The sequence below is a fragment of the Phacochoerus africanus genome, chromosome 3 (genome assembly GCF_016906955.1).
Source record: "Phacochoerus africanus isolate WHEZ1 chromosome 3, ROS_Pafr_v1, whole genome shotgun sequence".
NCBI classification, from domain to species: domain Eukaryota; kingdom Metazoa; phylum Chordata; class Mammalia; order Artiodactyla; family Suidae; genus Phacochoerus; species Phacochoerus africanus.
This window is the reverse complement of record NC_062546.1, coordinates 156,389,468-156,417,464: the sequence shown is the minus strand read 5'-3', so window position 1 is coordinate 156,417,464 and position 27,997 is coordinate 156,389,468. Positions and strand designations below refer to the sequence as shown.

The 27,997-nt window shown below is 35.4% G+C and overlaps 1 protein-coding gene across 1 annotated transcript in view; it reads right to left on the bottom strand.

Annotated features, from left to right (window-relative positions):
* The window catches only part of FSIP2 (fibrous sheath interacting protein 2), a 96,528-nt gene that overhangs the window by 54,180 nt on the left and 14,351 nt on the right, over positions 1-27,997 (bottom strand). The window contains 5 exon segments of the mRNA XM_047773028.1: positions 2,061-2,167; positions 3,349-3,394; positions 3,780-3,892; positions 23,502-23,591; positions 25,840-25,966. Coding sequence (XP_047628984.1) covers positions 2,061-2,167; positions 3,349-3,394; positions 3,780-3,892; positions 23,502-23,591; positions 25,840-25,966 — 483 coding nt within the window.

Below are 27,997 nucleotides of genomic sequence, written 5' to 3'. Positions count from 1 at the left end.
CAAACAATAGAAAAAACATCTTCAACAAATTTTTTTCCAGAATGTGAACATCAACTATTATTTATATATTTAAAATATAGAGATTTAAGGTTTTAAAAACTCTTAATGGTTATTTTAAAAAAATGTATACATTTTGATGATTACATCTATTATTTATAGTATTCAAAAGTTCATAGTTGTATCAGGGCCACAAGATTATGCACACATATGGTAATTTGCAAAGACTCATAGGACTCTGAATATAGTAGTATTCACAGCCAATATTTATTACAGTTTAAAAAAATACACTGTAAGGGAGAAAGACATAGGCTGAGACTGGATCCATACATGCATCTTCCTTATAGTCTCCCCCTTCTGTGAAAGGACATATTTGAACATGAGCTTTTCTCCAGCAATAAAAATGCAGTAATGTATGTGCAATGTTCCTGCCTGAGAAGCTGTTTAGAAGCTCAGTTCTTAAAGTTTTTATTGAGGCTGGTCATGAAAACAACCTCTGCCTAGGGCATGTGTAAAATTCTAGCCTGCCAAAAGGAAATCCGCTGTTTAGCAAAAAATCACATTGTTTGTAGAGTCTAGGAACATACACCCACCCATTGTTATGGAAGGTTCCCTATCAGCTAGGGAATGTTAGAAAGGCCAAATTCCCAAACATTAGGCATAGGCCAGTCTTGGAAGCAGGATTTTATAAAGACAGCAGTCTCAAATATGCTATGTTAACTCTTTCCTGCACAACATTATTTATGGTTAAATTAATTCTCTTTGGAGTACACTGATTAGTAAAAGTTAATTAACTCAATGGGACAAATGAATAGGTTTTTTCCTAAACAAAACTAACAAAAGAAGAAAAGTTTTTTAAGTAGAGCTGGAAGGCAAAGGGAAGAGTATCTGAATATATGAGAATTTGACTCTCGAGATGTGTCCCACAATTCAAGCTGCTGAGAATGCTAAATCTAGTGCAACAGACTTTTTAATTCCCAGATCTGAGAGCTAAGCACAAGCCACCAGAAAAAAGTTTTTGGACACTGGTAGGCATTTTCTGACAGTGGTACAACATATTGGAAATAGGATGTAGTACTTAAAATCCTCATGGTATTTCTCATAATAAATTAGGTATTTGTGGACATTTAGTATTCATTTTATAGCAACATAAGTGGCAAATTTAACAATACATTACTCAAAATAGAACAATAATATAATTCATACACTATTTTTAAAGAATTTTTTTGTTTTGCTTTGTTTTTGGTAGATGACATAGTCTTTGGCATCTGTTAGGGAATATGAAGACTTTAAATGTCAAAGTAGTGAAGAAATTTCTTTTTAAAATTCTTAGCCTGCTTAATGTGCATACTTAACAGTAGAACACTGAGATGTAAAATGCTTGTTTGTAATAAACTGTGCTATAGAAAAGCATATTATGGTAAACATACTACATTTAAGAGATATGTCTAATATAGTCTGTCAACCATTAGGCATTAGAGGACATGGAAGATAAAGACACTTTCTACTAGATCAATAGAAATAATTTGGAAAAAAATTAATAAATTCCTGGTTTACTGAAATCTCTTTCAAACCATGTTAATGTTTTAGCACAGTTCAACCAGTTAACACTATGTTACTAATGGAATGAAAGATATGGTTTTGACTCCTGTAATAGCAAACTGGCAACCCACAGAGAAAAATGTCTGTGTTATACCCAGAAGCTGCACCCTGAATCTTTGCTGGTAACCTTTCAACAGCAAGTAACTGATCACTGGTCAAAGGGAATGTGGAAAGATAATATGTCTGTCTCTGAACAACCCATCAGTACTAGGCAAGCCCAATCAAAGAAGCCAAATTTGATACTTTCTCTGAAGACTACAGGTATGTACCATGAGCTACATGTTGTATATATTTAGGAAGACTCTCCTATAGCTATTAAAATTTCATTATGGTATGATTAATTTCAAGGAGTAAAGTTGTTCTGTATGGTCACTTCATGAATTAATTTTTTATACTGATGATGATCACAAGATTGTACTTCATTTATTGTTTGCATTTGAAGCAAAAGAAATATTTTATACCTCATACTTTGAAGGATCCACATAAGACTGTGAAAGTCTAGGAAAATGTTTTGCAGCTGAATTCTGAGCTGAAATCTTTGAATCTTGAACTGAGACATATATCTCTCCTGGAAAAAGAAGAGATACTTAAACATATGAAAAGATGGCATTGGTGGCACAAGGGTTAATGTTACAAGAACTGATCTACTATTCTCTCTGCTGAGCTGGCACAATTGCAGGGATTTACCTGAGTTAAGAAAATATATCCAAGAATAACATGGACTTTTTAGATGCTGAGTGCCTACAAATTCCCAGCGGTTCACCACTGCTCTCAGGAACAAGTCTGAGATTCTTAAACTCTGATCCTAATTTATTTAATATTATGCCAGATTAATCCCTATAACTAATCACAAACCATTGGCAGATATAACTGTTTGCATTTCATTCAGCTTGCTATAGAAAAACATTCACAAGTTGAACAGAGAAAGAACCAAAACTACACTTCAGGAAGATTGCTTTCACACCAAAATGTATGGTGGATTAAAAAAATGAGGAAGGGGTTGGAGGAAGGTTACTGTAGTAGTAAAGGATGGAAGAAATAAAGGCAGCAGTTGTGTGAATAGAAAAGAGAGAGAAAGAGAAATTAAGGAAGTAGATTAGACAGAAAGTGGCAACTTTGGGATGCAAAATTCAAGAAAGAGGAAGAGTCAAAGGTAAGTCCAGTTTTATCCCTGTGTTAAAAATACAAGGATCAGGAAGATGAAGAATTTGATTTTTGTATTGAATCTGAGGTGGTCATTGGTCACTGGATGGAGGTGTGTAGCATTTTCTATGTGTGTATGTAGGATATGCATGAGAGTATTTTTAGGTGACTTCCAAAAATCTAACAAGTTGCAGAAAAACTTAGCTATTGAATATTCCACTCAAGGAGAGATGGGAAATAGGATAAATTATCTGTGGGGAAATGATGGCAGTGGAGTATGGGGACCTTCCTGGAGGTAGTTCTTTGTGTTGTAACCAGGTGTACTGTAGTATGGTAGTACCTTACTCTGCCTATCATGATAAACAGCTACAGCAGGGACTCCTAACTTTTCCACATAAAAGTCATACCCATCCAGTGATCATTCAAATATATAGGCTAATTATAATATTGAAATTCATAAGAAGTTTTATACCATGCTTTATTTTCCAAAATAACCATGATTTTAATAATCAGGTAAAACAAACAACTTGAGAAACCATATGGTGAAATCATAATTAGGTACTTAGTGAATAAGAGAAGTATTATGAATGTTTTTTATTTTCTCACCTCTATCATCAAAAATACTTGATTTTTCATGTGTCTCTCCATCTTTCTTTATGGTACAACATTAAAGATAAAAACATTCATTAGTAACTTTACTTCTGAAAGAGATTTTGCCTTCTATCAATCAACCAAATTAATACATACTTTCTTTTATCTTCCAACTTTTTCACGAAAATTGTCTCAATATTTATTACTAACCTCCTAGGATACCTTCCACAGTGATCTTAAATTTAACTATTCAAAACTGAGTTTAATATGTAGCCATGTACAAACTTGCTTCTCTTCTAGTACTCCATATTTCGTTTAAAGACACGATAATGTATACAACGGCTGGTTCTAAGAAGTTTAGTCATTCAATTTGTTTTAAGTTCATAGCAATAAAAGCTGGCTAAATTAATAATCACCTTATAAAAGTTTGAAACATAATTTTATACCTTTTGTTCAGTATCATCTTGAACATCTGACTGACAAATGACAGGAGGTACTGATTTTTTGGCAACATTCTTTGAACTACTTACAGATTGATGAATAGTGTTTACTAAGGATCCTAAAAGTAAATGAAAAAGAAACAGCATATTTTAAAAAGGAATTCACTGAAGTATAATTGAAGTATATAATACACTGTATTCATTTAAATTGAATGTTTCTTCAATTTTAAAATGTCTACAACTGTGAAGCCATCACTGTAACAAACTAAAATTTCTAATACCCCTAAAACTTTTTTCATCTACTTTTGTAGCCCATCCATCTTTTTCATCTCATCCTCTGACAACACTGCTCTATACCTCTCTAACAAGAGGAGTTTGAATTTTTTAGAATTTTATATGACTGGAATCATATAGTAGGTACTTTTTTTTTTTTGCCTGGCTTCTTTCACTCAATGTAATATTATATGTTTTAATAATTCATTCCTGAAGTTCCCATCGTGGCTCAGTGGTTAATGAACCAGACTAACATCCATGAGGATGCGGGTTTGATCCCTGGCCTCGCGCAGGGGGTTAAGGATCTGTTGTTGCCGTGAGCTGTGGTGTAGGTTGCAGATGTGGCTCAGATCCTGAATTGCTGTGGCTATAGTGTAGGCCGGTGGCTACAGCTCTGATTCAACCCTTAGCCTGGGAACCTCCATATGCCACCAGTGCAGCCCTAAAAGACAAAAAAAAAAAAAAAAATTCTTTTTTATTTCTGAGAAGTATTTCATTGTATGGATATACCACATTTTTTTTTTATTCACTCACCTATTGTTTGCAGTTTGGAAAACTTATAAATATTTAAGAACATATAGGCATAAGTTTTTGTGTGGTCATGTTTTTCATTTCTATTGGGTAAATACCTAGTAGTGGAATGGTTGGGTCATAGTATATGTTTAACTTTTAAGAAAAGCCAAACTGTTTTCCAAAGTGGTTGTACCATTGTATGCCATTCCGCAGTATATCAGAATTTTAATTCTTCCACATCCTTGCCAACACTAAGTAGAAGAAAGGAAGAAAATAAAAGATCAAAGCAAAAAAAATAAATAGAAAAGAGAGAAAATAAACAGTTGAGAATCTAAATAAACCTGATAAGTCAGATTGAGCAGAAAAAGTAGAAGATATATATTTACAGCATCAGGAAAATTAGATATAATATTGCAACAGAGTCTACAATACTACAATAATAATAAAGGAGTAGTATGAAAATATATAGTAATAAATTAAAAAAATGTAAGGGATGATTTTCCTTGAAAAATATGAGTGATCAAATCTCATATAGGAATAAATAGAAAATATGGAGAACCTCATAACTGTTAAAGAAATGTAATATGTAGTTAAAAAACATTTCCACAAAGAAAACTCCAGGCTCAAGTCGCTTCAATTCTTATCTATGCAAAATATCTAAGGAAGAATTTATACTACTTCTACACAAATTCACCTAGAAAATTGAAGAGAAGTCCTCTTCCAGCTCACACTTGGAGACCAGAATAACTCAGATACAAAAAATCACTACAAGACCAAATTACAACAAAAGAAAAATTCAAGTCACATATCTTCTCCTGAATAAATATTTAAAACTTATAAATAAAGTAAAAGTAAACTGAATAACAATATATAATAAAAATAATATGTAACGAGTAAGTGAGGCTTATCCCAAGAACACAAGGTTGATTTATCATTCAAAAATAAGTCAAAATAACTTATCACTGTGGGAGGAACAAAGAAAATTTAGATGATTATCTCAAAGATGCAAGGAAAAACATGATAAAATTCAACACCCATTCATAATAAAACTTCTTAGTGAATGATAAGTATGAGGGTATGTCCTTCCTTTCATAAAAGCTGTCTTCAAATCTCTGGAGTTAATATTCTAATTCATATTGACCACATGGTCTTAAATTTTGTAGTAAGATTAGGATGTGCATAATCATCACTTTGTTCAACACTGTTCAGAAGGTCTTGGCTAGCAAGGAAGAGAAATGAAAGGTGAGGCCAGAACGCATATCTGGAAAATAGTAGGTCAATGTGCCCTTGCACCTCAACCATCTGCCCTAAGGGCTTCAGCCACCACTGCCTGGGCCCACGGAGACACCTGTATCTGAGTTTCAGTGACATGAGAAACTGTCTGGATTCCCATTGTTTAAGATACAGAGTATTGTTGGGAAGGTGGATACAAAGTGAATCCTCTGCTCTGAGCTCAACTTTCAGGCTAAACTTCGCCACACATGAGGAAGCACAGGTGCAAGAACTTTTCATGTGGCCTCCTGTGAGCAGGTAAGAAAAGACTAAGGACAAACAAAAGAAAAAGCATAGGGAGTTCCTGTTGTGGCTCAGTGGTTAACAAATCTGAGTAGGAACCATGAGGTTGCGGGTTTGATCCCTGGCCTTGCTCAGTGGGTTAAGGATCCGGCATTGCCGTGAGCTGTGGTGTATAGGTTGCAGACATGGCTCAGATCCCACGTTGCTGTGTCTCTGGCATAGGCCAGTGGCTGTGGCTCTGATTGGAACCCTGGCCTGGGAACCTCCATATGCCATGAGAGTGGCCCTAGAATAAGCAAAAAGACAAAAAAAAAAGAAAGAAAGAAAAAAAATATAAACACAGGAGCTCAAAAATTGAGTCACACTCACTCAATTAAAGGAGTGGTGGACTTTGTAGGTGTGTATACCTGGGGACTGGACCAGGCCAGAGTCTGAGTGGCCTCCATAGCTCCTGTAGTGAGACCAAGTAAATGAATACTGCAGCCCTGGGTCCTGACCTCAGTGGATCTGTGCTGGTGGCCAGGTGAAAACAATACCTAAAAGATATCAGGGCAAATTATTGACAGACCCATGCTTGAGGTGGAGGCAAGAGTAGTGCCAACAACAGTAAACTTTGTCAGCTGGCACAATGAGGAGGAAAAGGTGACACAACAGGGCACACTCTCAGGTGAATAGCTCTAGTGTAGGACTACTCAGTAGCTCCTCTCTGGGAGTGCTGCAATCCTGCCTACCTCACACCACAGATCTGAAACGCAGCTCAGAAACAGATCCAAGGGATTCTACTCCAACAACTAGGTAGCAGACCCTGCCCCTTACAGGGCTGTGACAATCACAGAGCAAATAGGAGACCCTGCTCAATATCCCCACAACATCATTCACACTTCTATTAAGGGGTGTGCATACTCAGCCAACATACTCTGAAGAAAGAGGTGTGGCAGGCATCCAAACTAAAAGCAGCCCTTGCATCACAAAATATTAAAACCAGACAGGCTGCCTAAAGTTGTACCAAGCCCACAGCCACCTCTAAACACACCCCTTGACACAGCCCTGCACACCAGAAGAAGAAGCCCCAGCTCCATCTACCAGAGGGCAGACACCAGAAGCAAGAGGAAATAAAATCTTGCAACCTACAGAAAGGAAACCACAAACATAAAAGTTAGGCAAAATGAGACAACAGAGAAATACATTTTGGACACACAAACATAAAAGTTAGGCAAAATGAGACAACAGAGAAATATGTTTTGGACAAAGGAACAAGATCAAAACCCACAGAAACAACTAAATGAAGAAACAGGCAATTTACCTGAAAAAATAATTCAGAGTGTAATAGCCAGAATAGTCCATGATCTTGGAAAAAGAATGGTGGCACAGATAAAGAAGTTATAAAAAAAGTTTAATAAAGAGCTAGAAGATTTAAAGAACAACGATGAATATACAATATCTGAAATGAAAAAATACACTAGAAAGAAGCAAGAGCACAATAACTGAGGCAGAAGAATGAATAAATGAGATGGAAGGCATAGTGGTTGAAATCACTGCTGCAGAAAAGAACAGAGAAAAAAGAATGAAAATAAATGAGGATAGAGATCTCTGGCACAACATTAAATGTACCAACATGTCTTAGAAAGAGGAGAGAGAGAGAAAGGGCTTGGGAAAATATTTGAAGAGATTATAGCTGAAAGCTTCCTTAATATGAGAAAGGAAATACTCAAGTTGAAGAAACACAGAGAATCCCATACAAGATAAAACGAAGAAGGAACATGCTGTGACACATATTAATCAAACTGACAAATAATAAATACAAAGATAAAATAGTAAAAGCAAAAATGGAAAAGTAGCAAATAACTTACAAAGGACCCCCAGAATGTTATCAGCTGATGTTTAAGCAGAAACCCTGCACTCCATAAGGGAGTGGTATGATTAATTTAAAGTGATAAAAAGGGAAAAACATACAATCAAGACTATGCTACCCAGCAAGGCTCTCAGATTCAACACAGAAATCAGAACTTTAAGAAGCAAGCAAAAGACAAAAGAATTCAGCACCACCAAATTAGTTTTACAACAATGCTAGACAAACTTCTTTAAGTGTAAAGAAAAGGCCACAATTAGAAACAAGAAAATTACAAATGGAAAATCTTACCAGTAAAGGCAAACATAATATAAAAGGAGGAAATCATCCACAGACAAATATATCAAAACTATTATTTGTGAGAAGAGGAAAGCATGAATTCAGAATATTAAAAATGCATTTGAAATTAAGGGACCAGCAACTTAAAACAATTTTGTGTATAGATAGATAGACAGACAGACAGATAGAAAGATAGATAGACAGATAGTATGGTATATCAAAACCTCATGGGAACTGCCCCCCCCCAAAATTATAATAGACACATAAAAAAGAAAAAGCCAACTAAATACAACACTAAAGAAAGTCATCAAATCACAAGAGACGAGAACAAAGGAGGAAGGGAAGAAAAAGTCCAACAATAACAAATCCAAAACAGTTAATAAACTGTCAATAAATGCATACATATCGATAATTTCCTTGAATGTAAATGGGTTAATGATTCAACCAAAAGACAGAGACTGGGTAAATGGATTAAAAAAAAAGACCTGCATATATGCTGTCTACAAGAGACCCACTTCAGATCTAGTGTGAGAATGGAAGAAGATATTCCAAGCAAATGGAAATCAAAAGAAATCTGGAGTAGCAATACTCCTATCAGACAAAATACATTTTAAAATAAAGAATGATATAATAGGAGTTCATGTCATGGCTCAGCAGTTAACGAATCTGACTAGATTCCATGGGGATGCAGGTTTGATCCCTGGCCTTGCTAAGTGGGTTAAAGATCTGGTGTTGGAGTCCCGTTGTGGCTCAGTGGTTAACGAATCTGACTAGGAACCATGAGGTTGTGGGTTTGATCCCTGGCCTTGCTCAGTGGGTTGGGGATCCAGTGTTGCCGTGGGCTGTGGTGTAGGTTGCAGACACAGCTTGGATCCTGCGTTGTTGTGGCTGTGGCATAGACCGGCGGCTATGGCTCCAATTTGACTCCTAGCCTGGAAACCTCCATATGCCACAGGAGCAGCCTAAGAATGGCAAAAAAGACAACAACAACAAAAAAAGATCTGGCATTGCCCTAAGCTGTGGTGTAGGTTGCAGACATGGCTTGGATCCTGTGTTTCTGTGGCTGTCGTATAGGCCGGCAGTTACAGCTCTGATTCGTCCCCTAGCCTGGGAACCTCCATATGCCATGGGCATGGCCCTAAAAAGCAAAAAAAAAAAAAAAAAAGATACAATAGACAAAGAAGGACACTACCTAATGATCAACAGATAAATCCAGAAGACATTAACAATTGTAATTCTATATAAACCTGATATAGGAACACAACAATATATTAGGCAACTGCTAACAGCCATGGAAGGAGAAGTCAACAATAGCACAATAATAGTGGGGGACTTTAATCCCTAATTTATGCTAGTGTATCCTCCCAAAAAAATCAATAAGTCATGCTTTATACCAGATGGACATAATAAACATTTATAGAACATTCCATTTGAAAGCAGCAGAATACACATTCTTCTCAAGTGCACATGGAATGTTCTCCAGGATACATCACGTTTTTGGGCTACAAATCAAAACTTTGTAAATTTAAGAAAATTGAAATCATATCAAGCATCTTTTCTGACAACAATGCTATGAGGTTAGAAAATTATAAGAAAAACTGTAAAAAACACAAACACATGAAGGCTAAATAATAGGAATCAAAACAAAGGTTTAGAAAACATCTGCTCTATCTCCAGATCTATCTTCAGTTAGTGAACTGATCTTAGATAAAAAATAAACCACAAGAAAAAACTGTAAACACCACAAACATGTGGAGACTGTAAACAATATACTATGAAACAACCAATGTATTACTGATTCAATCAAAGATGAAATTAAAAAATACCTAGAGACAAATGGCAATGAAAGCATAGTGGCCCAAAACTTATGGGATGAACCAAAATCATTATCAGAGGGAAGGTTATAGCAATACAATCTCACCTCAAGAAATAAGAAAAATCCCCAGTACACAACCTAACCTCACACTTAAAACAAATAGAAAAGAATTACAAACAAAACCCAAAGTGAGTAGAAGAAATTGTAAATATCTGAGAAGAAATAAATGAGATGGAAATGAAGAAAACAATAGAAAATATCAATGAAACCAAAAGCTGGTTCTCTGAAAAGTTCAAGAAAACTGATAAACCTTTAACAAGACTCATCAAGGAAAAAAAGGGAGAGGGCTCAAATCAATACAATTAGAAATGAAAAAGTAGAAAACAGAACTGACACCACAGAAATACACAGAATCATGAGACTATTATAAGCAACTAGACAGCAATAAAATGGATAACCTCAAAAAATGGACAGATTCCAACAAGATATTAAACCCAAATCCAACAATATATTAAAGTGATCGTACACCATGATCAAGTGGGATTTATCCCAGGGATGCAAGGATTCAACATTTGCAAATCAATGTGATACACCACATTTACACCTGAAGAATAAAAGCCGTATGGTCATCTCAATAGATTCAGAAAAAGCTTTTGACAAAACTGAACACCCATTTATGATAAAAAACCCTGCAGAAAGTGGGCACAGAGGGAAACTACCTCAACATACTAAAGGCTATGTACAACAAACCCAGAGCTAACATCATTCTCTAGGGTGCTTAGCTGAAAGCATTTCTGCTAAGATAAGGAATAAGACAAGTATTCCACTCTCACCACTTTTATTCAACATAATTTTGGAAGTCCTAATTATGGCAATCAGATGAGAAAAATAAATTGAAAGGAATCCAAATTGGAAAAGAAGCAATAACACCCTCACTGTTTACAGATAACATGACATTACTACACATAAAAAATCCTAAAGATGCTACCATAAAACTACTAGAGGTCATCAATAAATTCAACAGAATTGTAAGATACAAAATTAATAAACAGAGGCATCTTGCATCCTTATCACTAACAATGAAAAATCAGAAAGAGAAATTAAGGAAACAATCCCATTTATCATTTCATCATAGAGAATAAAACACCTAGGAATAAACCTACCTAAGGACAGATTCCAACAAGATATTAAAACCAAATCCAACAATGTACTTTGAAAACCTGTAGTAAAAGAGATACAAGATGACACAAACAGATGGAAAGATACACCATGCTCTTGGATTGGAAGAATCAATATTATCAAAATTACTATCAAAGGCAATCTAAAGATTCAGTACAATCCCTATCAAATTACCAATGGTGGGAGGTTACTATCATGGCTCAGTGGAAATGAATCTGATGGGTATCCATGTGGTTGCAGGTTTGATTCCTGGGCTCACTGAGTGGATTAAGGATTTGCCATGAGCTTTAGCATAGGTCACGGATGTGGCTCAGATCTGGCATGGCTCTGGCTGTGGCATAGGCCAGTGGCTACAGCTCCAATTTGACCTCTAGCTTGGGAACCTCAATATGCCACAGGTGTAGCCCTAAACAAAACAAAATGAAAAACAGAAAAAAGATTACCAATGGCATTTTTCACAGAACTAGAATAAATATTTTAAAATTTGTGTGGAAACACAAAAGACCTGGAGTAGCCAAAGCAATCTTGAGAAAGAAAAACAATACCAGAGGAATTAAGCTTCCTGACTTCAGACGATACTGCAAAGATACAGTCATCAAAGCAGTGTGCTACTGGCACAGAAACTGCAATACACATCAATGAAACAGGATAGAAAGCCCAGAGATAAACCCATGCAACTATGGTCAGTTAATCTCTGACAAAATAGGCAAAAAATATACAGTGGAGGAAAGACAGTCTCTTTAATAAGAAGTGCTGGGAAACCTGGACAGCTGCATGTATAGGAATAAAATTAGAGAGTTCCTGTTGTGGCTCAGCTGGTTAAGAAACTGACTAGTATCCATGAGGATGTGGGTTTGACCCCTGGCATTGCTTAGTGGTTTAAAGGATCCAGTGTTGCCATGAGCTGTGGTGTAGGTTGCAGAAGCAGACTGGATCTGGCATTACTGTGGCTGTGGTGCAGGCCTGCAGCTGCAGCTCCAACTTGACCCCTATCCTGGGAACTTCCATATGCCACAGGTGTGGCCCTAAAAAGAAGGGGGAAAAAAAAAACAAGAATGAAATTAGAACATTTTCTTATACCATATACAAAAAATAATCTCAAAATGGATTAAAGATCTAAACGTAAGGCTGGATACCCTAAAACTCTTAGAGGAAAATATAGGCAGAACACTTTTTGACATAAATTGCAGCGGTATCTCTTTGGATCCACTTCCTAGAGGAATAAAAATAAAAACAAAAAGCTGGGACCTAATTAAACTTGAAAGCTTTATCACAGAAAAGGAAACCATAACAAAAAACAAATAGATAACTCACAGAATGAAAGAAAACATGTGCAAACCAAGTGACCCACAAGGGATTAATCTCCAAAATATACAAACATCTATTACTACTTTATATCAAAAAAAAAATCAAAAAATGATCTGAAGATCTAGATATTTCTCCAAAGAAGACAGATGCTCAAAAACCACATTAAAAGATGCTCAAAATTACTAATTGTTAGAGAAATGCAAATCAAAACTGCAATGAGGTATCACCTCACATCAAAAGGGACATCATAAAAAAGTCTATACACAATAAATACAGGAGAGGATGTGGGGAAAAGGCAACCCTCCTATATAGTTTGTGGGAATGTTAATTGGTGCAACTACTGTAACAGCGTGGAGGTTCCTTAACAAACTATGCAATCCTATTCCTGGGCACATATCAGGACAAAACCATAAGACGCATGCACCCTAGTGTTCATCACAATACTATTTATAAGAGCCAGGACGTGGAAGCAACCTAAATGTCCATCAATAGAGGAAGTGATAAAGTGATAAAGAAGATGTGGTATACACATATTCAATGGGATGCTATGCAGCTATAAACAAGAATGAACATGGATGGATATAGAGAATATTGTGCTTAGTGAAGTATGTCAAAGACATACTTAGATATGGAACATAAAAAATAATACAAGGGTATTTATAAAAAACAGAAATAGACTCATAGACTTAGGACAAAAACTTATGGTTATCAAAGGTGAAAGGGAGTGAGAGGGGGACAAATTAGTATTGGGTTAACATACAAACTACTATTCATAAAACAGATAAGAAAGAAGATTTACAGTATAGCACAAGGAATTATATTCAGTATTTTGGAGTAACCTATAATAGAATATAGTAAATTGAATCTTTATGTTGTATACCTGAAATTAACACAACATTATAAATCAACTATACTTCAATTAGAAATATAATTACAGAGTTCCTGTCGTGGTGCAGTGGTTAACGAATCCGATTAGGAACCATGAGGTTGTGGGTTCGATCCCTGCCCTTGCTCAGTGGGTTAATGATCTGGCATTGCCGTGAGCTGTGGTGTAGGTCGCAGACGCGGCTTGGATCCTGCATTGCTGTGGCTCTGGTGCAGGCGGGTGGCTACAGCTCTGATTTGACCCCTAGCCTGGGAACCTCCATATGCCACAGGAGTGGCCCAAGAAATGGCAAAAAGGACAAAAAGAAAAAAAAAAAGAAAATAATTGCTATGGAAATGCAAATTGAATCTTTATGCTGTATACCTGAAATTAACATAATATTATAAATAGACTATATTTTAATTAGAAATATAATTGCTATGGAAATGCACAGAACAAATAAGCCAACACAGAAGAACAATAAATGTTGGAGATCTTAAACTGCCAAATTTCAAGACTTATTATAAAGCCCAATAGTTAAGAAAATACTGTATTCTCATAAGGACAAGGAGACCAGCAAAACAGAAGAGAGAATCTTTTCAAAGAATCCTTTGAAACTCAATGGTATTGAAACAACTGAACTGTGTACAAGAAACAGAGTGTGTACAAGATAAGTGTGGATAATCCATTCTTCTCTGATAGCAAGGAAGTTAAAAAAATAATTAGGGTTGGCAATAGGAGTCCCTGAACAGGCACCATCTGCAGTTCCAATCACCTCAGAGGAAGACATTGTAATCAAACACAAGCTGTTGTTGCTCTTACTCCCCTGGGAACTAACAAACCTTGCTATTGCGACTTCCAAATGCTCTGGTCACTTTGAAGATCTGCCTGAGCTTATTACCACTTCCCAGGGCCCTGCAACTAGGAGTAGCCTGTGCCATCTTCCTGAAGGTCCTTGCTGCTACTGAGAGCCCAATGACCAGGCACTGACTGCTGGACCTACCCATTGCCTCCTTCTCCCTGAAAACACACTGAGCATTCTAGGAACAACAGCCTGCTCACACCGAAGAAAGAGACAGCAAATATTCAAACTCCCACACCAAAAATAAACAGTAACCCCCCCAAAAATACAAAGGGGTATTCTTGCATACCCCTTTGTAGCCTTACAAGACTACAGTTTGGTTTCCCCAAACTCACAGAAAAAGAAAAACATAAGCAAGATGAAGAAGCACAGAAACCATTCCCAGTTAAAGGAACAGGAGAATTCACCTAAAGCAGACCACAATAAAACAGACCTCTGCAGTCTGACAGACATTGAGTTCAAAAGGGAGATAGTGAAAATACTGAAGGAATTAAGAGAGGATATGAACAGTAACGCAGATTCATTTAGAAAGGAACTAGAAAATATAATGAGGAGCCAAGAAAAACTAGAAAATTCATTCGCAGAGATACAAACAGCTTAAGGCAATAAAGAATAGAATGAATAATGCAGAGGAACGAATTAGTGATGTGGAAGATAAAATAATGGAAATCACCCAATCAGGACAGCAAACTAAATAAAAAAACATGAAAGCAATATAAGAGAACTATGGGATAATATAAAGTGGGCCAATCTATGCATAATAGTAATTCCAGAAAGAAAAGAAGAAAAGGGGATTGAAAATATATTTGAAGAAATTATGGCTGAAAACTTTCCAAATCTAAAACATACTGATATCAAGATACAGGAAGCACAGAGGGCCCCAAACAAGCTGAGCCCAAACTGGCCCACAACAAGACATATTATAATAAAAACGGCAAAAGTTAAAGATAAAGAGGGGATTCTAAAGTTAGCAAGAGAAAAGCAAAGTATTAATTATAAGGGAACCCCCATAAGGCTATCAGCTGATTTCTCTACAGAAACACTACAGGCCAGAAGGGAGTGGCAAGATAGATTTAAAGTGCTGAAAAGAAAAAAAATTTTCAACCTAGAATACTCTATTCAGCAAGAATATCATTTAAAATAGAAGGGGAAATAAAGAATTTCTCCAACAAACAACAGCTAAAAGACTACAGCAATACTAAACCCATTCTAAAAGATATACTGGAAGGGCATCTCTAAATTAAAAGAGAGAGAAAAGAGAGAAAAAGAAGAATTAGGAGGGAGGAAACCACAATTGGAAAGCAATCACTTAAATAAGCCAACATACAGATCTAAACATGAAGATCTTAAAAAAAAAAAAAGACATCAAAACCATACAATATGAGTATGAGGAAGAAAAGTAAGAAAATATAGATTCTTTTTTTTTATTATTTTAATGATGGGTCTGAGCCTATATGACTATGAGGCAAAAGCAAGCAGATATAGGAAGGGCCTAACATGCTTAAAAAAGAGGGCAACCACAAATCAAAACCAAACATTACATTCACAGAAACTGCAAAGAAAAGTACTCAAGCATAAAATAAATGGAAACCATCCAACCCAAAAAAGAAGAAAAGAGAAACATAGAATCAACTGGAAAACAAGGTTTAAAATGGCAATAAATACATACCTATCAATAATCACCTTAAATGTCAATGGACTAAATGCTCCAATCAAAAGATAAAGAGTGGAAGATTGGATAAAAAAGCAAAAACCTTCAATCTGCTGCCTACAAGAAACTCACCTTAGGGCAAAGGATACATATAGACTGAACATGAGGGGATGGGAAAAGATATCATGCTGATGGACAAGACAGGAAAGCAAGAGTTGCAATACTCATATCAGCCAAAATAGACTTTAAAACGAAGGCCATAAAGAAAGACAAAGAAGGACACTATTTAATGGTTAAAGGATCCATTCAAGAAGAGGATATTACAATCGTCAATATATATGCCCCTAATACAGGAGCATTGAAATACCTATAACATACTAACAGACATAAAAGGAGAAATCGATGGGACTACAATCATAGTAGGAGACTTTAATATCCCACTCACAACAATGGACAGATCCTCTACACAGAAAATCAATAAGGCAACAGAGATCCTAAAGGACACAATAGAAAAGTTAGACTTAATTGACATCTTCAGGATATTACATCCAAAAAAATCAGAATACACCTTCTTCTCAAGTGCACATGGATCATTCTCAAGAACTGATCACATACTGGGGCACAAAGCTAACCTCAACAAATTTAAGAGTATAGAAATTATTTCAAGTATCTTCTCTGACCACAATGGCATGAAACTAGAAATCAACCACAGGAGAAGAAATGAGAAAAAACTTACCACAGGGAGACTAAACAAAATGCTACTTAAAAACCAGTGGGTCAATGAGGAAATCAAGAAGGAATTAAAAAGTACCTTGAGATAATGAAGACATATCCACTCAAAATCTATGGGATGCGGCAAAAGCAGTGCTCAGAGTGAAATTCATAGTGATACAGGTCTTCCTCAAAAAAGAAGAAAAATCTGAAATCCATAATTTTAACCCAACATCTAAATGAATTAGAAAAAGAACAAACAAAAACTAAAGTCAGCAGAGGGAAGGAAATCATAAAGATCAAAGAGGAAATCAATAAAATAGAGATTAAAAAACAACTGAAGAAATCAATTAAACCAAGAGTTGGTTCTTTGAAAAGGTAAACAAAATTGACAAACCTCTGGCTAGCCTCACCAAGAAGACGAGAAAAAACCCAAATAAACAAAATAGGAAATGAAAAAGGAGAAGTCAACGTAGATACTACAGAAATACAAAAAAAATGAGAGAATACTATGAACAATATATGCCAACAAATTTGGCAATCTAGAAGAAATAGACAACTTTCTAGAGACTTACAGCCTGTCAAAACTGAATCAAGAAGAAATAGATCAATTGAACAGACCAAGCACTAGAAATGAAATTGAGTATGTCATAAAAACATTCCCTCCAAATAAACGTCCAGGACCAGATGGCTTTACAGGTGAATTCTACCAAACATACAAAGAGGAACTTATATCCACTGTAAACTTTTCCAAAAGGTCGAAGAAGAAGGAATACTCCCAAGGATATTCTATGACGCCTCCATCACCATAATTCCAAAATCAGACGAAGATACCACCAAATAAGAAAACTATAGGCCAATATCTCTGATGACTATAGACACAAAAATTCTCAACAAAATTTTATCCATCCAAATCCAACAACATATGAAAAAGATCATACATCATGACCAGGTTGGATTCATTCCAGGTGCACAAGGATGGTTCAACATATGCAAATCAAACAATGTCATACACCACATTTGTTAACAAAAGAAAAGTCAAAAAACACATGATCATCTCAATAGATGCAGAGAAAGCATTTGACAAAGTCCAACATCCATTCATGATCAAAATTCTTACCAAAGTATATATAGAAGGAACATTCCTTAACATAATCAAAGCCATTTATGACAAACCCACAGCAAATATAATACTCAATGGAATAAAGCTGAAAGTCTTCCCACTAAAATCTGGAATAAGACAGGGATGCCCACTCTCACCAATGTTATTCAACATAGTACTGGAAGTCCTAGTCACATCAGTCAGACAAACAAAAGAAATAAAAGGCATCCAAATAGGAAGAGAAGAGGTAAAACTGTCACTGTATACAGATGACATGACACTATATATAGAAAACCCTAAGGACTCAACCCCAAAACTACTTGAACTGATCAACAAATTCAGCAAAGTAGCAGGATAGAAGATTAACATTCCGAAATCAGTCTCATTTCTGTATACTAACAATGAAATATTAGAAAAGGAATACAAAAATATAATACCTTTTAAAATTGCACCCCAAAAAATCAAATACCTGGGAATACACCTGACCAAGGATGAAAAGGACTTATGTGCTGAGAACTATAAAACATTAAGAAAATTAAAGAAGATGTAAAGAAATGGAAAGATATTCCATGCTCCTGGATTGGAAAAAGTAATATTGTAAAAATGTCCATGCTACCCAAAGCAATCTACCAGATTCGATGCAATCCCTATCAAATCACCCATGACATTTTTCACAGAACTAGAACAAACAATCCAAACATTTATATAGAACCACAAAAGACCCATAATTGCCAAAGAAATTCTGAGGAACAAAAACCAAACAGGAAGCATAACTCTCCTAGACTTCAGACAACATTACAAAGCCACAGTCATCAAGATGGTGTGGTACTGGTACCAAAACAGACATACAGACCAATGGAACAAAATAGAGAACCCAGAAATAAACCCAGACACCTTTGGTCAATTAATCTGTGACAAAGGAGGCAAAAACATAAAATGGGAAAAAGAGTCTTTTTAGCAAGCGTTGCTGGGAAACCTGGACAGCTGCGTGCAAACCAATGAAACTAGAACACACCCTCACACCATGCACAAACATAAACTCAAAATGGCTCAAAGACTTAAATATAAGATAAGATACCATCAAACTCCTAGAAGAGAGCATAGGGAAAACATTCTATGACATCAACCTTGTGAATATTTTCTCAGGTCAGTCTCCCAAAGCAAAAGAAATAAGAGCAAAAATAAACCAATGGGATCTAATCAAACTGACAAGCTTTTGCACAGCAAAGGAAAACAAAAAGACAACTCAAAGAATGGGAGAAAATAGTTTCAAATGATGCAAATGACAAGGGCTTCATCTCTAGAATATACAAACAACTTACACAACTCAACAGCCAAAAAGTGAACAACCCTATTGAAAAATGGGCAAAAGACCTGAATAGACATTTCTCCAAAGAAGATGTAGACATGGCCAACAAGCACTTGAAACAATGCTCAACATCCTTGATTATTAGAGAAATGCAAATTGAAACTACCATGAGATACCACCTCACAGTAGTCAGAATAGCCATCATTAATAAGTCCACAAATAACAAATGCTGGAGGGGGTGTGAAGGAAAGGGAACCCTCCTGCACTGTTGGTGGGAATGTAAGCTGGTACAACCACTGCAGAGATCAGTATGGAGATACCTTAGAAAACTATACATAGAACTACCATATGACCAAGCAATCCCATTCTTGGGCATACATCCGGGCAAAACATTCCTTAAAAAAGACACATGCACCCACATGTTCATTGCAGCACTATTCACAATAGCCAAGACATGGAAGCAACCCAAATGTCTATCAACAGATGATTGAATTAGGAAGATGTAGTATATATACACAATGGAATACTACTCAGCCATACAAAAGAACGAAATAATGTCATTTGCAGCAACATGGATGGAACTAGAGACTCTCATCCTGAGTGAAGTAAGTCAGAAAGAGAAAGACAATTATCATATGATATCACTTATATCTGGAGTCTAATATATGGCACAAATGAATCTTTCCACAGAAGAGAAACTCATGGACTTGGAGCATAGACTTATGGTTGCTAAAGGGGAGGAGGACAGAGTGGGGTGGTTGGGGAGCTTGGTGTTAATAGATACAAACTATTGCCTTGAAATGGATTAGCAATGAGATCCTGCTGTGTAGCTCTGGGTACTATGTCTAGTCACTTATGATGGAGTATGATAATGTGAGAAAATAGAATGTGTACATGCATGTGTAACTGTGTCACCATGCTGCACAGTAAAAAAAAAACTGTATTGGGGAAATATTAATAATAATAATAATAATAAATATGCAAAAGCAAAAAATAATAATTAGGGTTGGTTCAAAAAGAATTGAAAAGTTACCTTGCAAATGCTCTTACTGCCAGCACTGTTACAATTTCAATATTAAGAAGGAAAATAACAGCAATGTATTTGAGCATATCGAATTTATAATGAAACAAACAAAATTAATTGTTCATTGTTTGAAGGTGCTATGCATTATTTTGAAAAATGATAAATGATGGTAAAATATTAAGCATTGGTCTGCTTTCCCGAAGTATCCTCTATAACAGTGCAACCAAAGAGTAGTTGAGGGAAAGATGCTTTTTATTACATATATTTTAGGTAATTTATGAAGGAATGATATAATTAAAATATCCCAATTTTGCTACCATAATTAATTCATGGATGAAGGCCTTGACCATAAATGGCTGCTAATATAACAAAGAAAATGAGATATTATGTGCTTCCTTATGGAGAGATACGCCAGTATCTGTGAATCAGTTTGTCTTGCTAAAGAAATTGAACCTGAAGTGTATAGGTCTAATTAATTATTTACAGGAAATACAGAAGCATAGCATGCACCATATAAATGCAATCAGAAAAAGTTCAGTTTCTAATGAGTTCAACAGGACAAGAAACTTAGTTTCTTCAACAAATAAACTAATTTTTAAAAAGAGGAAGGGGGATGGAAAGGGATATATGGAAGGAAAGCTATAAATTAAGAGACTCAAAAGACATACAAGTTTTTGCAGCATGTGGCAATGTAAGTTCAAAGTAACATCAAAATACTTTTGTGACATGTAAAATTACTAGAAAGCTGAATAGTCATTAAATATTTGATTACATTAAGTTAGTATTAATGTGCAACATGGTCATGGTACTGTGGTTAAAAAATAATCTTTTGGAGTTCCCATTGTGGCTCAGTGGTTTAAGAACCCAACTAGTATCCATGAAGATGCAGGTGCGATCCCTGGCCTTGATCAGCGGATTAAGTATCCAGCATTGCTGTAAGCTGCAGCATAGGTCACAAATGCAGCTCAGATCTGGTGTTGCTGTGGCTGTTGTATAGGCTGGCAGGTTCAGCTCTGATTCGAACCCTAGCCTGGGAACTTTCATATGCCACAGGTGTGGCTGAAAAAAAAAATCTCTGTCTTTAGGTACATATTGATGGATGAAATGATATGTGAGATGTGTTTGAAAACAATATGGCAGCAGGGGAAAGTTGATGGCATAGACAAAACAAAATTGTCCACAAGTTGTTTAAGTTGAAAGATAGGCACATAAGGATTCTGTCAGTTTGTGCTTATATTTGAGGACTTGAAAGACTTGTATTCAGAATATATAAATAACTCCCAAAACTCAACAGCAAGTAAACTATCCAAGTTTATCCCTTGATCAAAAAGCTTTAAGAGATAATTCATCAAGCAGGATTTACAAAAGGCCAACAACATATGAAAAGCATATTCATCATCAGGGAAATACAATGAAAAACCATAAGATACCACTACATCTATTAGAAGGACTAAAATAAAAATAACTTGTAATACCAAAGGTTTCAAGGATGCATAGCAAATGGATCTCTTGTACATTATTAATGGGAGTGCAAAATGGTACAGCCACTCCAGAAAACAGTTGGGCAGTTCTTTATAAACTTAAACATGTACAAAAATCCCTTGTTCTCAATCACCAAAATCTGAAAACAACCAAATTTCCTTCAACTGATGTATGCATAAACTCTGGTGTATACACACAATGGAATACCACTCAGCAATAAAAAGGAGTAAACTACTGACAAATGAAATAATTTAAATGAATTTCAAAGGCACTCTGCTGAGTGAAAGGAGCAATTATCAAAGGTCAAAAACCATATGATTCCATTTATAAGGCATTCTCCAAAGGACAAAGAACTGTTTTGATGGAGAACATATCAGTGGTTGACTGGGGTTATTAGTGGGAGGAAGGAAGGTATGACTGCAAAAACACATTTTTGGAATATTGGAAATGTTCTTGTATGATTGTGGTAGAGGCCACATAAATCCATATGTGTGTCAAAATTCATGCAATTATGTAAAAAAATCCACTTTAGGTTAATTTAAAAACTAAAATAAATTACCTCTGGATCTCTTTTTGAAAATGAAAAAATATAAACAAGATTAGAAGCAAGGATTATAGTGAATTCTGTCCTCTGAGCTCTGAATAGATGCCAACTACAAAAGGTGGAGAAAAGTGCTCATAAGAATGTAAAGGCTGTGACACTGTATGGAGTTCATACTTAGTTCAATGATGAAATGGAAACTAAAGATGTTTGATTATGTGAATGTGAAAGAGGGGTACTTTTAATAATGTCTAATGAATTGTGATATCACTACTATACATTTCTAAAATTCACAAAAAAGAATGATTCATATGCCATTTTCTTATAGAGATAGAGCCCTGCCACTCACAGATATTAATATAGTTTCAGAATTCATCTTTTAATGGAATATGTCTCCAGCTATGCTTAATTAAATTTATAGTTTTGATTCCTGGACAATTGTCACAGATTAAACTGGCACTCTGGTGAGGCTGAAAACAGCATTTTCCATCTACCACCCTTTCTTCCAATATCACTAAAATTCTTTTGACATCTGTAAGATCAGTCTGGCCTGCATTAAACACTACAGTTTTAGAAGACTCTTCTGTGTGAGCTAACTATTTTAGAGACTGAGAATTTATTGTCTACGTTTAGTTGATGTGTGGCTGGTACTGCCATAATTGTATGTGTTGCATAAGTCTTTGGTGTTTTATAAAAAAATCTTTGGATTTTAAAAAATGGGACCCAGAAAGCTTACAGCTGAATTAACTAAACCTCAGCAGTCCTGAATGGAAGACAACCCTGTCCTTCACCAGACACTTTATGAGACTCAACAAATTACACAGGAAAGAAAGATTTTAAACTTTTTCTTTAGAATTTAACTGATAAAGGGATTTAATTTTTACAATTTAGTTTTCCCCTGGAAATTGAATATTGAAGAAGAATTCATACTGTTCAATTTTTAACTCTTTTACTTTTGGCAGCATATTATTTCAGTGATACTTATACTGTTATTTGGGTTCCTAGTCGAATCCACTTAGCTCTAATAGACAACATGAAGTAACACAGAATGAGAGAGATAATAAAGAAAGTTATTTCAATGGGATTCATGGTAGGTTGAATTAATGCATTTAAACTTAATTTGACCCACTTTAGAATTTTCTAAAATCACTTTTGAGCATTATAATTTTTTTCTGTAATTTGTCATGTTTCATGTATTGTTCATTTGATAGCAACAGACCCTTGATTTAATTTTTCTAAAATGATGATATAATTTCAAAACAGTAAATCAGTACATAGAGATTAAATTCTGAAAGCAATAGATATTGTATCATTGTTGGTAAACATTACTACTCTAAATCAGTCATTTGACAACAAAAACAGGAATTATTTGGATTTAAGCAAAAGGGGCCAACATTCAGTCTTTCTCCAAAATACTATTTAACATCTCTTATCACAATAGTAAATTACCATATGCTCCTTTATTTGCTTTCTGGTCACCAACATGATAAACTAACTTTATGTCATCATTGTTCTTCTTTTTCTTCTTTGGATAATAAGCTTAAAGAAAAGCAAAAAAAAATTATTTTTTAATAATGATGATGACAGAATTACCCAAGATAGACTCTCTTTTCATGCCCAATTGGAAATGAGTCATATGCTAATTTATATGGATGATTATGGGGAGGGGTATTGGAGAAGATGGAGAGGTGTGAAATGGGAGGAAAGACCATTACTCTTCAAATATTATTGCTTCAATTTAAAAGATATATTTGGGATAAAATTTTATTTTGGCAGAGAGAAAAGCTACATCTAGCTTTTCTATAATGGCATTTTAGAGATGGATACCAATACAGCTACTGGCTGGAGACCCACCAGTCTGTAGTTCTGAAGACTGCAGTTCTTGAGCAGATTAATCCAATATTTCTTTATTCTCTTACTCTCTCTCCCTTTGGAAGCTGTCTACTTGGTGAAGATGACATCACTTTAGAAGTATTTCATTTATTAAATAGATATTATTCTGTCACCCTGATAAAATAAATTGCATTTATCTATAGCCCACTTCTTCAAAAGAGGAGATTTGAGGTATTAAGTGTTTAAAATGTCTTCTTGAAATTCTTTTCCAATTAAATGAGAAAGTTAACAGTTATTTATGCAGGGATGTATACAGTTACTAAAGTGATTACTATTTTTGAAGAATAAAATTGCTATCATTATCTCAATGAGTTGAATAGATTAGTTCATTCAACAAGCATATATTTATTGTGTGTATATGTGTATATATTTACATGGTGCACACTGTGTGTGTGTATGTGTGCATACATACATAAAGTACTAGGTGGTATGTGAAGTACAATGATGGGATTTACAATATCATGGGTAATTAATACAGTGGGAAGTATGTAATATGTGTATTATAGGGTACTATAGGGATTAAAAGGAGAGGTATCTTCCAATTACATTTATTAAGAAAGACTTTTTGTAGTGTCATTTACAATGGAGCTTAAAGAATTGTAGTATTCGAATAGATGGACAGTGAACATGTTATTCCAGGCCAGAAACTTGGATAAAGACAGGCACAGAAGTATTAAAGATAACTTGTGTTTTAGGAATGGTCAGTAGTCTCATTTGACTGCACAATGAAATAAACCAAATGCTTACTATGGGCTTGCTAGAACTTTTGGGCTCCTTAGGGGAATTATTTAGGAGCATATCTTCTCAGATGATGAAACTGTGATTCAAAGAGATTAAATAATTTGTTCAAGATATTTTTACATGGCTAGAAAAATGGTAAAGCAGGACTTGTGCTTCAGCAGTTTGGTTCCAGACCCTATGCATATACCCCTAGATCATAGCTGACTTCTTCAAAGAGGTAATGTGAAATAAAGTTAGACTTAGGTTTGACCTTAAGTAGTGATGAATAGTTGCCTAAGATGTCTGAGCTTCATTTAAGAGATAATGGGATCTTTAAATGTTGGCGCCAGGAGAAGAAACCATCAAAGTAGAATTTTATGTGTAATTAGGTAGCAGTTTAAAAAATGGATTTGAGGTAGGTAAAAATATGATCCAATGGAGACTACTGGTAATTTACTGGAGTGATAACAGGAGTCTCTCACTTAGAAACAGGATTGCTGGGACAGAGATAGGAGTGATGAGCTGCTATGATGATAAATGCATGGGAGATGATCATGTTCTTTCCTGATACACACAGTCACAAATGCACATTTTTGTATTCTGGCCATGAAATTTTCATTAGTATCATTAATTAATTTAATAAATCCTGCTCTAGTCTTACAGTGTTAAAAATAAAGGGAATCTGGTAGATGTTGGACATAAAGTAATGACTTGATGTTCTTTCTTTAAACTTCCATTTTCTCCTTTTTTTTTCCTTTCTTTCTTCCTTTCCTTCTTTCCCTACCTTCTCCTTCCCTTCTTGTCTTTGTTTTATTCTGGTCTACTCTTTATGGCTGGCAAACTAGTACAACACCATATTGGTACATAACACAAATTATCTTACACGCAATTTTTTAAGTTTAAGCAGTAAAAAATATTTTAAGTATAAGTAATATGATTAGTACTGCAGTATAGGCAAGCTTGTCTGCTGGACCACCTGATAAGGTTATTTTAGTTTGTTTCAATTTTTAAATATATGTCTACTTTTCAACTTGAACTATGATAGGGTAATGCCTAGAACCTTGCCCTGGCACAAAGCAGGTAGCAAACATAAGTTAGATGGTTTTATAAAATGATTTTTTACATAGATAGATAAGCACTTTCTACATAGTACATCAGCTCTTAATGTTCTCACATTCATAAGGTAGTCCATCTTGTTCTCTATAATCGACTATATTTTTCCTCATATCTTCTCTCTTAATGCCACTGTCTTGCATTTTTTGTAAATGATAAGCCATTTTTTTCTCTATAAGGGCTTGTTTCTAAAATATTAAACAAAGCATATTGGTTAATATCAACTTGCTGTTTAGAAATGCAAAATAAATATTTAAAATGTGACAGTATATTGAAAATGAGCAGTCATTTTTGTCTTGCGATTTGTAAGGTTACGCAGAGTACAAATATGAGACAGTGGAAAGGGATACATTTCCATGTGTGGTCAAACATGCATATATTTAACCCTTAGATGCAATTAACCTCACTGCATAGCTTCAGGGAACTAGTTCAGTTTTAGATCATATAGGGACTATTTTTTTTAATTTATTTATTCATTTATTTTTTATTGTTATGTAGCACTGAGAACTATGTCTAAATGACAGAGCATGATAATGGGCGAAAAAAGAATGTATTCACACATGTATGGACTATTAATGAATTGCTCTCCTGGTGAGTTTGGGCAATTTTGAAATCATGTTCAATTGGAGGATTCATTAACCAAGTCACTCAGGGCTACCATAGATAAACCTAATATCATAGATAGAATGTGACTTCCCTTTGTAAATCTCTGAGCTAATATTGATACTGGATATATAGCAAAAAAAGAGGTAACTGCACAGAAAAAGAATCCCAGAAATCATTAGAGACTTCCCTAGGGTAGCTGACAAAGAATGGATCAGTACAAGGCCAAAGAAAGGACCATCCCAAAGGATTCAAGAAAATAGTACTTGGCACTGATCTATAATGCCATAAGTCACAGGGCATTGAGTAGAGTACTAAAATGTGCCTTTCCTTACTGGTGAGGAATAACTAGCCCCAGATTAAATATGGATATGGCCCATTTAACATATATCAAAAAGCAAGACCTATAAAAATCAAACTATTTCCAAATAAGCTACCTATCTATATCCAAGAAAAATAGCTAAGAAATATTTATAAAAAGCTAAAAATATTCAGCACACAAAAAATAAAATTCACAATACTTGGCATCCAATAAAAGAATACCAAGCATATAAAGAACTAAAGAAATATGACCCATAAAATGAGTAATCAAAAATGACCCAGAAATGACACAAATGTTTGAATTTAAAATAATAGCATTAAAACAGATAACTTCATTCCATGTATTTATATGGTAAACAAGAAGGATGGAAGATAAAAAAGTGCCCAAATCAAAATTTTTAATGAGTATGTGAATAATGCAATGGATACATTAATAGCAAAGTAAACACTGCAGTGGAAGATGTTAATTAACATGTATTTAGAAGAAACCATCCCAGAAGAAATGCTGACAGAAAAAAAAAATTACAAAATGGGGGTGTGTGGTCAAGATGGTGGAAGAAGACCCTGAGCTCACCTCCTTCCACAGGCACACCAAAATTAAAGTTATTTACAGAGCACCTATCTATGAGAAAACATGAAGGGTAACAGAAAAGATTTCCCACAACTAAAGATATAAAGAAGTAACTGTATGAGATGTGTAGGAGAGGAGGAGAGGCAGTATATTCAAGACCCACACCTTTGGGTAGATAAACCACAAACAAGAGGGTAATCACAATTGCAGAGGTTCTCCTCAAAGGTAAAGGGGTCCAAGCTCCACATCAAGCTCCCTAGCCTGGAGTTCCTTGACCAGGAAGACAAACCTCCAGAACATCTGGCTATGAAGGTCCCCAGAACTTGTGTATAGGAAAACCTGAAGGCTATAGGAAACAGTAACTCTGCTCTTAAAGGCCACATGCAAATCTCACATGCTCTGAGTCTCAACACAGAGGTAGCACACTGAAAGAAGCCCAGGTCAGACCAATTTTTGGCTTATCTTGGAGAGGCAGGAGGCAGTTGGCATTTCCCCTGGGGTTGGACATGCAAGGACCCAGCCCTGCCCACCAGTGGGAAGGCAGCCATCACATGAAGTAGGGCCTGGAAGCCAACCAGACCAGGGCTAGCCCTGCCTATTGTCACACTCAAATAGTCGTAACAAGCAAAAGCAACAGAAAGGCCAGGAAGCTCCTATAGTGGACACCCCCAGAGTATACGGCTTCCATGACCAGAATGGAGTGTGTGGCTGGGCCCCATAGGAC